Source organism: Hyphopichia burtonii (assembly GCF_001661395.1).
Source record: "Hyphopichia burtonii NRRL Y-1933 unplaced genomic scaffold HYPBUscaffold_7, whole genome shotgun sequence".
Taxonomy (NCBI): domain Eukaryota; kingdom Fungi; phylum Ascomycota; class Pichiomycetes; order Serinales; family Debaryomycetaceae; genus Hyphopichia; species Hyphopichia burtonii.
In genome coordinates this window covers 805,520-819,138 of record NW_017963734.1, presented here as the reverse complement: position 1 = coordinate 819,138, position 13,619 = coordinate 805,520, and the positions used below count along the sequence as shown (strand labels likewise).

Sequence of the window (13,619 nt, the reverse complement as noted above, 5' to 3'; positions counted from 1 at the left end):
GAGAAATTGGAAGAAAAATCAAACAAGCCTCAAACGAACACTAATGCTGCACCAAATTCAGGTAGCACCTTACCTGAGGTTCCAGTAGCTGCCACTGCCAATACGTCCGTAGCACCGGCTACTGCACAGACTCCATCTCCGGGGCTTCAGAATCCAACTTTGCAAAAGCCAGCTTTGGGACACCAATTTACGGAATCTACCTTGAGTGTTCATCATCCAAACGCGAATAACCAACAAAAGAATAATCAAAACAACCAAAACAATCAGAACAATCAGAACAATCAAAACAACCAACACAACCAACACAACCAAAACAACCAAAATAATCAAAATAATAGAAAGAGACCTTTTGTTAATAAAGTGCAAGGGTCTAATAAGAAACCCAGTAATTAATTCAAATTTGTATATTAGTTTTTAAATGTATAAATGTATAAACTCTATAAAGATAATATTTTTGTATCATAAGAAGATTTTTAAAATGATGATGCCTAAAATAATTGACGATAAAGGGCTTTCATGACTCGTCATAGCACTGGAAATATAGTAACTTCCGTTATGGTATCTGTGGTACCCATGAACATAACCGGCAGAACCAATCAAAGCACCAGTAGCACAGTAGAATCGTTGGTTCCCCCTATTACAAATTCCAGAAGTTGAGCTGGGAGTATAGTGGGTTTTAGGTCTGGAACGATGTCCAGATGAGTGCCCAGATGAGTGCCCAGACGAGTGTCCAAATGAGTGGCCAGATGAGTGTCCAGATGAGTGGCCTCTCTTATCTTCGACATCTTCAAACGGGCTTATGTCATTCTTAGTGATATCGACAATTTGCAAAGGCTTACTATTAATAACTGCAGAGTTGACAATTACAAATAAATAAGAAAATAGCACTAGGAACAAGCTTAAATCGAGTTTCATCGGGACCCACACTTTTCCAGATTCCAAAGCTGCCAAATGGTTGATGAAGAAAGCTGCAAGTAGAACCTAGTCTTGGATCCTGTCAAGTTTTTCATGGCCTCGTTAATTATAACCATCACGAGTTTTACGAAGAGTTTTTGTGGAATCGAACTGCGAAAATTTTTGACGTGAACTAACCATGATAATAAAGGCTGTTGTACTTGCACAATCTGTAACAGCCAAATAAGTCGTATCAACCAAACAACGAACGTTAATGCTGTGATCTAAAGATCAATAACTTGTTTTTTTCATTAATGGTTTTCAGTTCAACAGGCCGGCAGAGTCGCCCTCGAAGCCAATAGCCTATGGCAAGATATTTCCCATTCAACAAACCAGCTTTACTCCAACAACCCAAAATCCCAGTCTAAGAGGAGTAAATACCTACTGCCCGGGACAAGACATCATAGGATTGGAATATTAGGAATATCATGAAACATCAAAGAAAAAAACTTTGCTGCAAAAAACCAACCACTCCATAAACCTGCAACTTGGGGAGGAGAAGCCTTTGAAAGACAGTACTCAAAAGTCTCCGCATTACGCCGTGTCAAACTGGTTATGGGTCCACCAATCACCCTGGACGCTACCCTCGGAAGTCGCTGGGGAACCATTTGCTGGTGGGGATGGGGTGTACATACGCCAAACAATACGCAGCAGGATTTTTGTGGGGGAGATCTTTGTTAAAGTCTAAACTATGGGAAACACAACCAAATCTTTCGGCCATCACAATCTTTCCACAAACCATTACAATCACTCCCCAGATACAATCGTTTCCCACATTGCGATCATCTCCAAGATACCAAGCTTTCATACGATTTCAGGTGGTAATACGATTTCCAGAACTCATTAATACGAGAGGGAAAATGGGCCCATGGATCTGATTACAAACACCTCCAGATTCAGTGGTCCCGGGAACCAATACAGAAAATACTCGGTTGGGTAAGAAACCCCTCCTGTGCTCCGATAATGCTCCCATCCCGTACGTGCTTCCGTTCTGTTGGCGTCCGTGGTGGGGCGGAATCTACCCATAAACACGGAATTTTCCTCAACGCGATTCGATTGTGGTGTACGGGTGTATTTTCTGGTTGGGTGCCCGGATTCCAGGTCATGTGACTTGTCAGGTGCTGTTTGGTGTACTGGTGTTTTGTGTGGACATATATTTATCTATTTTTTTTTATTCAGCCTGGCTACCGGACACGGCTTGGACCAACCCTTTGGACACCACTTGTTCCAGGCCAAGAAGCTCAGTACACTTAGCGCATAAGTTGTTGCAGAAAAATGCCTTCGTTTCTTTTTTTTTTCAGCCTTTTCGAGCGAGCTATCACCTGAGTCGATAGATTCGCATTAATCACCGAATCGATCATTAGCTTATGGTTACTTTTCTTATCTCGCAAGCCATTACCCTGTTTCGTATAGCTTGGACAGGAGAGTATGACTGTGTGTCATTTCTGCAAGTACTGAGTCGATGTTTTCTTTTGTTTTATCGCCTTTGGCAGTTAGAATTTCGATTGGTTTAGTCACCCGAGATTGGCCAAAGTTGTTCCGTGACATTTTTAGTTAATCCGGGATTATATATTTGCAGCAGTTTCCCCAAATTGAATGGAAATTTGGTTTGTTATTAGTATAGCATATCATGAATTTAAAATTTGTACAACAAGATAATATGACTGGGATAAATAAAGCGAAAACCATTCATCCATTCCCAGTTCAATTTATGGTTGAATCAAATTTGGATGGTAATTCTTCCACTACGTCAATTGGTTCTAAACAACCAAATATAAATAATCAGAATTCGGTCATGAGAAGAGGAAGACTGTCGTCGATCACTAATGAAACCACTTATGAAATACCTTCATGGGATTCGAATAATCAATTAAGTGAGGAGGTTGTTGAAAATTTAGAAAAACTGTATTCAATACCTCATTCTATTTATAATAAAAGAGAGAAATATATAATTGTATTTCTAGGTGGTATAACCGGGTTATGGTCAAGTATTTCAAGTCCAATATACTTACCAGTGTTACCAAATTTACAAACTTTTTTCAATGTAACTGAAGAACAATTGAATATTACGGTTGTTGTTTATTCAATTTTTCAAGGTTTGGCTCCAATAATTTTTTCAAATATTTCAGATAAATTAGGTAGAAGATCAATCATAATCACTTGTTTGATCATTTATATCTTGGCTAATATCGGGTTGGCTCTTAATAATTCATTTACTGGTTTAATCTTATTAAGATGCTTACAAGCTTTTGGTATTTCCTCTACTTTATCAATTGCTTCCGGGATTGCAAGTGATATAACTACAAAAGCTGATAGAGCTTCTTTTATTGGGTTATCAACCGGTTTGAGTTTATTGGGACAAGCTTTTGGTGCGTTAATTGGTGGGATGATTTCAACCCGTTTCACTTGGAGAGGTATCTTTTATTTCTTAGCAATATCTGCCGGTATAACATTATTGGTTGATTTATTTTTACTACCAGAAACTTCAAGAAATATAGTTGGTAATGGTTCAAGTTTACCAAAAAAATTTAGATTCATAACAATTGCTCCAATCTTACATTTGAAACATTTTACTAAAAGAAGAGTTGATAAGAATAATACAATTGTTAAATCTAAATCGTTTAATATGTTGGCTCCTTTACTTATTTTACGTAATAAACCAGTTCTATTAACTTTAATTCCGGCTTCAATAAGTTATTCCCTTTGGTTGATGATGTTAACGACTTTATCTAATTCTTTATCTAAAACTTATGAATATTCTCTTTCTCAAATTGCCTTGGCTTATATTCCAAGTGGTATTGGTGGGTTGACTGGCTCAATCACAATTGGTAAATTGTTAGATTGGTGTTATCAAAGAAATTATAAAAATTATAAAGAAAAAATTCGGGTTTTCAAAGAAAATAGTCAATTAATGGTTAATAATAATTACCCTAAATTTAATATTTTTAAAGCTAGATTATCAATTGCCATTTTACCAACGGTTTTATCGATTATTGGCTCGTTTATTTTCGGCTGGACTATTCATTTAAAAGGTCCAGTTGCCTTGGTTTTAGTTGCAAGTTTTTTAATTAGTTTTGGGGCAATGAATTTTTTAACTATTTCAACTACAGTTTTAATTGATTTATATCCAAATCAATCTTCGGGTTCAAGTTCTTGTGTTAATTTCACAAGGTGTTGGTGTGCCGCCCTTTTCATTGCAGTTTTAAGTAAAATGGTCCAAACTGTGACTATTGCTGGTTGTTACTCTTTAATGGCTGGGTTATGTAGTATTACTAGCCTTTGTTTGGTTTACTTAATCATCAAATCGGAAAAATGGATTTAAGGCATATAGATTTATAGACGGATTTAATTAAGGCATATATATAGACTTCGTATAAATAGTTCACAATTAATTTTCATAATATTCAAGGAACTTTAATAATATATTAGCTGATAATTCGTAATTTAAAATTATTATGAGTATCACCAGTGGGTCTCACCACGATCTTATTTTCTTCTTCTTCAGGTAATAGAATTATAGACCCATCTAAACAAAATCTTCTTTTTCTTTCCACTTTGGCATTTTTGATAAGAATTTCAATATTCTGACCCTCTTCAATTTTCTCATATATAACTTTATCATTTTCAATATGCTTTCCTTTGTTGTAAACCTCTCCCATTATATCCATAATATATTTGCCTTTTACTAAAGGATCTTGTTCAGCCGTTTCGGTCTCTTCGGTTTTAAAACTAACTAGATATAAGCTATCTTCGAGAATGTTTCCCTTAGGCAGAATTTCAAATGTTGGCTCAAATCTTTGGGACAGGGTAATAACTAAATATGCAAATGGACCTTCAAATTTCTTTGATCCAACTTGAACGGTTCCATCATACCTTTGTTCTTGAGCTAAATTTGAAAACGCCGCTATCTTAAATCTTTCAATCCCATTCTTACGAAGCTCTGGAGTATCACTATCAGCAACCAAAGAAGCATGGAAGCACCAAGAAAAAACAACCAAAAACTTGTAAGGTTTGGTGATTTCCTGAGTTTTTTCACTTTGTGATAAAAAATAGGATCCCAAGGGGAATTCCACTTCATATAAGTATAACGGATGAACATCCTTACTTGAATGAGTGAATAACTTTGCTATAGAGTCCAACACTCCATTGTTACCGATAGATAGAGCCAAACTGTTCCCAGTGCCAGCCGGTATTACGAAAAGCTTCAATATGCTACTGGATGATGCCTTAGTTAATGAATTAACAAATTCACTAATGGATGTATCCCCACTAATAAAAATTACCGTCTTTTGTTTGGTTGACCCTTTCAAAGATTCTCCAAACTCTTTTATTGAAGTAGATGTCTCGGTGATTAAGTGTTCATGTTTAATTTTCAAAAGTTCAAATATCGGCCTAAGAATACCATTGTAGATTCCAAATTCTTGTTCTGACCTTTCAATTCCAGCTTTGATCGAATCAACAACGTAAACTTCATCATTCTTGATTTCTAATCTGTCCAGGCTAATTCTAGGAATAGAGTCATCAGGGACTGTGGATCCAACCTTAACTTTGAAGTCGCCTCCCGACGACTGCTCTGCTTGAACCAATTGGTTAGTACCAGTCAAGTAAAACAACTCCTTTGTATCTTCTTTAGTCATAATCATCAATGGTTAACAATTGGCTGTTGTTCTTAGTCTACTAATGCAATTCGATATGAAAATCCACAGTTCACTTCTCGTAAACATCTCCCTTTTTTTTGCATGCGACTACACTAATAATAAGATCCGATATTTTTGATAATTTTACATAATGAACTAATATACAAGTGCTAAGCTAGAGTTATTAACGTCTGTAACTGTTGTATTGGTTGTTGTAGTTATTGCCTCCACCATAGTTTCCACGATTAGGTGCTGGGATAAACCCAGACCTAGAAGATCCGTTATTTCCTCTATTATAGTTGTTATAATTATTGTTGTAGTTGTTATAATTGTTGTTGTAGTTGTTATAATTGTTGTTGTAGTTGCTGTTGTAATTGTTGTTGTAGTTATTGTTGTAGTTATTGTTGTAGTTATTGTTGTTGTAGTTGTTATAGTTGTTGTTATAGTTGTTGTTGTAGTTATTTTGATTGTTATATTGGTTATAGTTATTCCTGTTATAATTGTTATTCTTCGTATAGTTATTGTTATTGAAACTACCAGACAGATTTGATTTAATTTGAGCATGGGGGTTCTTCAATTGTTCCATGAATGCTCTGTAACCACCTTTTCTCAAGGTATATACCATATAAGGTTCCTCACCCATTGGACCTTTATTCACGTAGTCACTATTATCAGAAGGGGTACGGAACCTAGGGCCTGAACCATTACCTCTGTTACCGTACATAATTGAATTTTTGTCATCGGGAGTTAAGGCACGATGATGAGGAATGAAACCATTTAAAAGCATAGATTTTCCTTCTTTCTTAGGAGGCATTTTATATAAAATTGGCAAAAAATCTTTATTGCTTAAATCTGGCATATATCCCTCTTTCAAAGGAAATTTGGTGATAGCATTAGGGTTAAAATTTTCTTTCTTGAAAGCAGTACCAGCTAAACCACTCTTACCATATTTGAATGGAATTTCTTTAACGTTGTCTTCATATAAACCTTTGATGAAACGATCATAATTCTTATTTTGATTTGAGATATATAACTCTTCGGATTTGTTAGTGTTTCTATTAGTTTCATCTTCTGTTAATAAGTGATACTTCCCTTGAACAGCTTCAAGTAATCTAGTTTCATCAATGAATGGTAATAAAGCAATACCTTGCCAACTCATTTTAGCACCATTCATATCAATTTGGAATTCTTCTGGATAGAAATCGATGATTTCACTATCTGCATCAGACATCAAGGAACGGAATACTTCAGGTAAATTATGGCCAGAAGCGGCTGGCAAAACGGACATCAATTGTTCATAAGGTCTGAAAGGTTTACCTTCATTAAATTGAATACCCTTTTCTCCAACTATTTCATGAATATTGGTGAAATCAGCTGCAAATGGAGCATAATGATAAGGATAATACCATTGCCAAGATGGACAGCCTTGATAATAATATAAAAGAACCCATGAAATACCTTCTAAATATGAACGAACAACTTCACGACGGGTCTGATCAATTTCTTCTGCACTCGATATGTGAAACTTAGTTTTATAATAGCGGTCATGATAACCTGGTTCCCATGTTCTTACCGCATCACCACTTTCATCTTCAGCCTCGACTTCTTCAATTTTACGTTTCTTTGAGTTTTCATCCTCTTTTGTTGGTTCAGGTCTTTCTGGAAGTGGTTCACCATTTTTTTTAGCGTCAAGTAATTTTTTCAAGGAGGCGGCAGCATCAGCATTTGCCATATTAGCTTTTGTAATTATATCCCTATTGTGGACAATATCTTTGTTCGATAATTGGGCGAAGCCATCTAATTTTTCCCCACTAGTAGTCATCAAAGGCATATTGACATCTGCGACTAAAGGTGCCTTATCTTGACCTTTTGAAACTGTTTTGGAATATTGATTTTTCAAATTTTTTTCATCTTGTTGTTGTAATTGACGTCTTTTATTATTCTCTTCTCTCCTTTGTTCATTTTCGTATCTTCTACGGAAAATGTCATCTTCCTTATAAGCCAAATTACTTAAAACTTTCTCAACACTATCTAAATTCAATTTACCATCACAGGTGATATAATCTTTTAATCTTGGCAAAGCTCTTTTCCAACAGCCGACCAACACATCAATCCCGTTATCTCTAACGTCTAAACTTGGTAAATGAGGCAAGAAATCATTACCAACGAAAAAACACATGAAAACCCAGTCATCGATTGCTCTTTCAACATCGAAGGGGAAAGGTAAACGAGGATTATATAATTCAACTTCTAAATACTCTCTCAAGACACTGACATGTAACCAAAGGAAAGGTTTTTTAGCATCTTGAGCTTTCAAAGCATCTCTTTGGTCATCGGTCATATTAATTTGATCGGAAATTTTCATATGTCTTGATTGATTAGCGAAAACATCTTCTCTTAAAACTCTGAAATGGGGTTCATGAGTTGCTAAACCCAAGAAGATCAAATCTGCATCTAAACCATAAATACAATGTTTTGTATTTGGATTATATTCTGGGTCCAGTCTTTGAGATCTAATAAAACTCATTAATTTATGCTCACCTTCACCGGGGACCGTTGCATCACTTATAATAACTTGTAATCCCGCCCAACCCGGATCATTACTCAATTTATATGCTACCCAGTATCTCAAGGCAGTAGCTAACCCATCCATGAATGGAGTACCTGGGGTGATTGCATTTGAATCCCACGATTTTTTACCTTTAATTGATTCATCAATTGATTCACCTCTTAATTCCATTTCTTGGATTTGACGTTGTTTCTCTTCGTGTTGTATTTTAGCATCTTGAGCTGACCTAAAACGACGAGCTCTCTGTTGATTCATTTTAGCTCTTGGTGCTACCCCATCAACTGCAATCATTAAAACTTTACGAGGTCTTGCCATCATTAAAACACGATCAGTATACTGGAAAACATCCAAGAACATTTCATCCTCTGTCTCTGGTGCTGGCTTATGCTCTGGATGCGAACATGGATGAACAATCCCATTCATATCCAAGTATAAGTTATCAATTTCACCATTGGGATTAGCATCACTATATAATGCTCCTCCAATTTGTTCATTGGCATCTTCTTCGATCACTGGTGAAATGATCTTTGGGTATTTACGAGAAAGCCATCTAAATAATGCTGGAACACCCATCGTGAATTCTGGGGCGTCTACTTAATCAAAGAGTTCTCTCTAGTGGCACCGATGAGGACTCTCAATGAGTTTTTTGGCTTTAAAAAAAAAAATCGAGTGAAAAATCGGAAAAAAAAACGTCACGTGAAATAATATGTATGGGTCTTTTGTTGGAACCCCGCGAATACTCCGATAAACGTTAGATTGCAAAAAGATAAGAACGGTTTTATGCCACCAAGTCCAGTCAAAGTTGAAAGGGTTGGTCTTGATTACGATCGTATCTGGGTAGTGTTTTCACTACTATGTTCGGTTCGATTTCATTTGTCTGTTTGCTGTCTGTATCTGTTGCTACTTGTTAGTATTTTACTTGTTAGTACTTTTTACTCGTTAGTACTTTTTACTCGTTAGTACTTTTTCCTTGTTAGTATTTTTACTCAGTTGTCAGTACTTTATACTTATTAGTACTTGTTAGTTGTCAGTACTTTATACTTATTAGTACTTGTTAGTTGTCAGTAAGCTTATTGCCAAGGCTAGGTAAATAGTCAGTGTTGGTAGATGTTGTTTGTAGAATTTCATCGATCCTCAAGTCCATTGCAGGCTGTTCTATGCCAGGATGCCACTTTAGGCTTAGGAGAGATTCAGGCTGGGCTGATTATGGGGTAGTTAGGCTAGTTTCACTGGTGAGAGAGTTGTCAGTGTAAGAGCATATTCTTCGGTTCCGAGTATCGCTTATAATGGAGTTTTTTTTTTTTTTTTTTTCTTTGTTTAGTATTGAGAATGGCCATATAAATGAATAAACTAACTAAATGAATATTCAGTCAAGGGTTTTCTTGGAGCCATTGATACCCCAGGGGGACAGCGTTTAATTGACGTATTAATAGCTGTCTGTTTCCTCTCCCTTTTTTTTCTACAGTTTATTGATAAAACATACTTATATTGAAATTTTCATAGAGAAATGAATTAACGATCGCTTTTGATACTCTTTTGATCTTTTTCTTCGGATTCACGGGGTAATAGTTGATTGGCTTGCTTACCATTGGAAGCTTGAGATAATCTTTCAATGAATTCTTGAGAAGCTTTCATTTTTTCTAAATCATAGTTTTGTTTACCCTCATAAGAATTACCATTAAAGGAGACTTTATTAACTTCGGAATTATCAGGACATAATTCAGCACCTCTTCTTCCGATAAGATACCAGGGTAAATTAAAGATATCATCCATACTTTCCAAAGATCTACCACTAACTTCAGGAAGGAAAAACCAAGCCCAAAAGATTGCTATAAGCATAACACCAACAAAGAAATAAAATGCCCCATAATTATTCATTGCAATTAACATTTTAGGAACTGCTTTTGAATTACCATATTGGTTAGCAAAATGTAAAACCATGGTTAAACCTTGTGCAAAACTACGAATACCAAGAGGGAAAATTTCTGAACCTAATAAATATTGAACACTGTTAAAACCCATAGTCCAACCCATACCTGAAATATAAAGAGCGGCCATGGCAGCTTTGGAAGCATGATTTTGAGAAGTGGTTAAAATCGCATCTTCATGAGCAGCTTGAGGAACAACTGTTAAAAAAATTGCAAAATATAAAATAGAAACCAATTGAATCATAATACCAATATACAAGGCTTTACGTCTACCCAAGAAATCAATAAGGAAAAAAGCACTGAAATAAGCCGAACAAAATTTAACAACCCCTAATACTGCAGTCATTTTCATAATTTCTTCACCTCTAATACCAGCAAAGGCAAATAATTCTGGGGCATAAATGGTGATGGCATTAGCTCCCAGCCATTGACCTAAAACTTGGGCAGCGGCAGAAATCAAAAAGAATCTATATCTAACTGATTTGATTAAAAGAAGTTCTTTAAACTTTGAAATAATACCACCACTATTATGAACTGCTTCCTTTTCAGCCATGATTGACTCATTAATATCACAGATTTCACCCAAGACATAAGGATGATCAGTTGGTAAATGACGTAATTTTGATAAATTATTAATTGCCGCTTCTTGTTTATTAACTTTAACTAACCATCTTGGACTTTCAATACAGAAAAATAAAGAAAGAATAAAGATAAGACCAGCTAATACAATCTTCATTGAAGTTGGAACAACCCATTGTATTCTTGAATCTCCAGACATGTGTTTTGAAGTACCATAATTAGCAAAATAAGCCAACATAATCCCAAGATAAACTGCCCCAGCAAAAATACAATGTAAAGTACCCCTAATACCAGCAGGAGCAATTTCAGAAAGATAATTTGCAACAATCACCGTTTGTCCAATAGCCAATCCTTCAATTAAACGACCAGCGTATAATTGACCAACGGCAGAAGAAGTAATTTGAATAATAGCTCCAATAATCCATAAGATACAAATTCCTTGTAATGTACGAACCCTTCCAAATTTATCAACGGTGTACATACCAAGTAATGATCCTCCAACTGATCCTAATTGAACCATGGAAGTAATATTTGATTTCAAGTTAGCAATTTCATCCGCGTCTTTATTTGGGTCCAGTAATCCAAACTGTCTTTTAAAAGATACCTGGGCAACCGATCCGGATATATTACCTTCATCGTACCCTCTAGCACTACCTAATATACCGAACACAAATACCGACAAATAAAGAGTCCAATTATAGATCTCTTTTGGCGAGTTGGGATCGGTGAATCTCCAGTGAAACTTACTCTTTGGTTTTTCCTTTTCCTGTTGTTGTTGTTGAACTGGTAATTCTTCTTGGGAATTAACAGAATTGATTTCATCAATTTGCTTGTTTTTCTCTTGATCTTTCAAATTTGACATATTATTTATCTTACTAAGAAAACTATTACTACAAGAAAATCGACAAGAATTGCTACATTCTCCTGAGATGATACTGCTTATTTATACATGTCTGCAACCAGATGATCTCACCAGGAAAGCTCGATTGGTGTAATTCCCCATACTTTATTTAGAATTCTAATAAGAGAGAATGCAAACATGGGGTGCAAATGGCTGATTTCCGGGAAGAAAAAAACTGAAACAAAGAAAGGAAAAAAAAAAGCCTAAATAAAACCTAAAGAAAACCTATGAAAAAAGAAAAAAAAAAAAAAAAAAAAAAAAAAAAAAAAAAAAAAAAAAAAAAAAAAAAAAAAAAAAAAAAAAAAAAAAAAAAAAAACCCGAAACATAAAAAAAAAAAAAAAAAAAAAAAAAAAAAAAAAAAAAACCGAGATCCGACCACTGCAATAAAGTCGTAATTACTTCATTTTCATTTGTGGTGGGGAACCTCTTTGGTGATGCTACATCCAACCTCCGGTTTTGGTGCTAGTTCGTTGTGGGGAGCTTGGGGGACTACCCCTCTGCCCGGAGTAGAACACCGGGAGGTTCAGCTGCAAAATTAAGGCAGATTTTAGGTCGGCCGACAGAAGGACCGAATTACAGATTACTGGTTTGCAGGTTGTATAATAGAGGAAGAGAAGAATAGAGGAATAGAGGAATAGAGGAACAGAGGAACAGAGGTGAGGGATGAAATGAGCAAGGCTAACAGTGTTGATTACACCCCAGGTCTAATAATAGTGGTGGGTGTGAGTTGCTGCCTTTTGCAATTCGCTAGACGTGTTTCTATGTAGTTGAGATAGGTGACTGCACTGTAATTTGCCTATTTATCGTAAAGAAACTCATTGATTCGGCTCAGGTTACCAACTTGTTGAACTGTTTGTAGCTTTTCGCCAGCAAAAAGCAAATGTAGAAAAAATAAACTGGACCCTGAAATTTTGACACATTTTGCAATTTTCCTATTTCACCATTTCTTCCTATTGAAGCTTGATAAGCTCCGTTAAAAGCGTATGGAAAAACCTCTTATCTGCTATTGTTCCGTATTAAATCCCTCAAACCAATGCTTCTAGATTTAAAGCCCGTATATTTCTATAAATACGTCGGCAAGGCTTGCGACAAAAAGAGTTTGTATTGTTGATTATCTCTGATTCGTGATTTTAAACCAAGTTTGAAAAAGATTAAGGTTATTCAGTGGAAAAACAAAAAAAAAATCATAAAAAAATAACGACAACTGCAGGATTCGAACCTGCGCGGGCAAAGCCCAAAAGATTTCTAATCTTTCTCCTTAACCACTCGGACAAGTTGCCAATTTATACAGCTTTTCGCGCCTGGGTTATTTGACCCGTGTGAATTTTGTAAACATTAAAAATACAAATATCACTTTGCCACCACTCCTTTTCAACACCTATTTCAAAACACCAAGTTCTCACTCATGTGTATACCGGTTGTTCTGTTACCAGACCCCTTTGGGACTTATCAGGATGTTCCGGTTTAGATCGAACTTGGCTGCAAATTTTCGCACCTTCCAATTTAACCTATCATTCAATTCCCAAGATAAATAGATGCCTTTACTTAGTTAAATGTTTTATTGATATTCGACGATCTTCATCGGCCCCTTCTGGGGTCCTCACTCGTCGGCTCATTAAAACAAAGGTATCTTTTTTCTTATCATCATATAAATTCTGAACTCGATTAATTAATTACATCCTTTCCTTAATCAACTAAAGTGGTTTTTTCAAATTTTCCACTATGCACCCCTTTTATATATCTCTACCTACTCTCTTTATCTCTATATAGTTAGTATTTAGATCGAGTATATAAAAAAATACGTGAAAAGAAAAAAAAAAAAAAAACGGGGCAAAAAAAGCTGAATTTCCAGCAAAAACAAAGTTGTTTATTTTGAACAAGGCCTAAGAATTCCCAAGAAATAAAAACGGGTTCTTTTACATACTTTTGAAAAAAAAAATTTCATTACATGTCCGACCAGGACCCGTCGATGCTCTTACGATCCCACTTTGATCAGATCAAACCAAAGATATCATCTATAAGTATATTGTTATTTGTGACGGACTGTTTT

General features: G+C 35.6%; 4 protein-coding genes and 1 non-coding gene across 5 annotated transcripts; 1 reads left to right on the top strand and 4 right to left on the bottom strand.

Moving 5' to 3' along the window:
- Positions 1 to 459: 459 nt before the first annotated feature.
- Positions 460 to 915, bottom strand: PGA57 (Pga57p; the record flags this gene model as incomplete). The annotated part of the gene is made up of 1 exon (XM_020223701.1): positions 460 to 915. One exon carries the CDS (start codon positions 913 to 915, stop codon positions 460 to 462), a length of 456 nt encoding a protein of 151 aa, XP_020074827.1.
- Positions 916 to 2,749: 1,834 nt separating this feature from the next.
- Positions 2,750 to 4,276, top strand: HYPBUDRAFT_112888 (MFS general substrate transporter; the record flags this gene model as incomplete). The annotated part of the gene is made up of 1 exon (XM_020218932.1): positions 2,750 to 4,276. One exon carries the CDS (start codon positions 2,750 to 2,752, stop codon positions 4,274 to 4,276), a length of 1,527 nt encoding a protein of 508 aa, XP_020074826.1.
- A 103-nt stretch (positions 4,277 to 4,379) lies between these two features.
- Positions 4,380 to 5,637, bottom strand: HYPBUDRAFT_163297 (uncharacterized protein; the record flags this gene model as incomplete). The annotated part of the gene is made up of 2 exons (XM_020222611.1): positions 5,552 to 5,637; positions 4,380 to 5,440 (listed from the first exon to the last, which is right to left on the bottom strand). Exons 1-2 carry the CDS (start codon positions 5,595 to 5,597, stop codon positions 4,380 to 4,382), a joined length of 1,107 nt encoding a protein of 368 aa, XP_020074825.1. The 5' UTR covers positions 5,598 to 5,637.
- A 3,392-nt stretch (positions 5,638 to 9,029) lies between these two features.
- HGT17 (Hgt17p) lies at positions 9,030 to 11,686 on the bottom strand (the record flags this gene model as incomplete). The annotated part of the gene is made up of 2 exons (XM_020222610.1): positions 9,876 to 11,686; positions 9,030 to 9,037 (listed from the first exon to the last, which is right to left on the bottom strand). Exons 1-2 carry the CDS (start codon positions 11,527 to 11,529, stop codon positions 9,030 to 9,032), a joined length of 1,662 nt encoding a protein of 553 aa, XP_020074824.1. The 5' UTR covers positions 11,530 to 11,686.
- Positions 11,687 to 12,767: 1,081 nt separating this feature from the next.
- Positions 12,768 to 12,849, bottom strand: HYPBUDRAFT_t150. The gene has a single exon. It is a non-coding gene; the product is annotated as a tRNA-Ser (tRNA).
- Between the last annotated feature and the right edge of the window lie 770 nt (positions 12,850 to 13,619).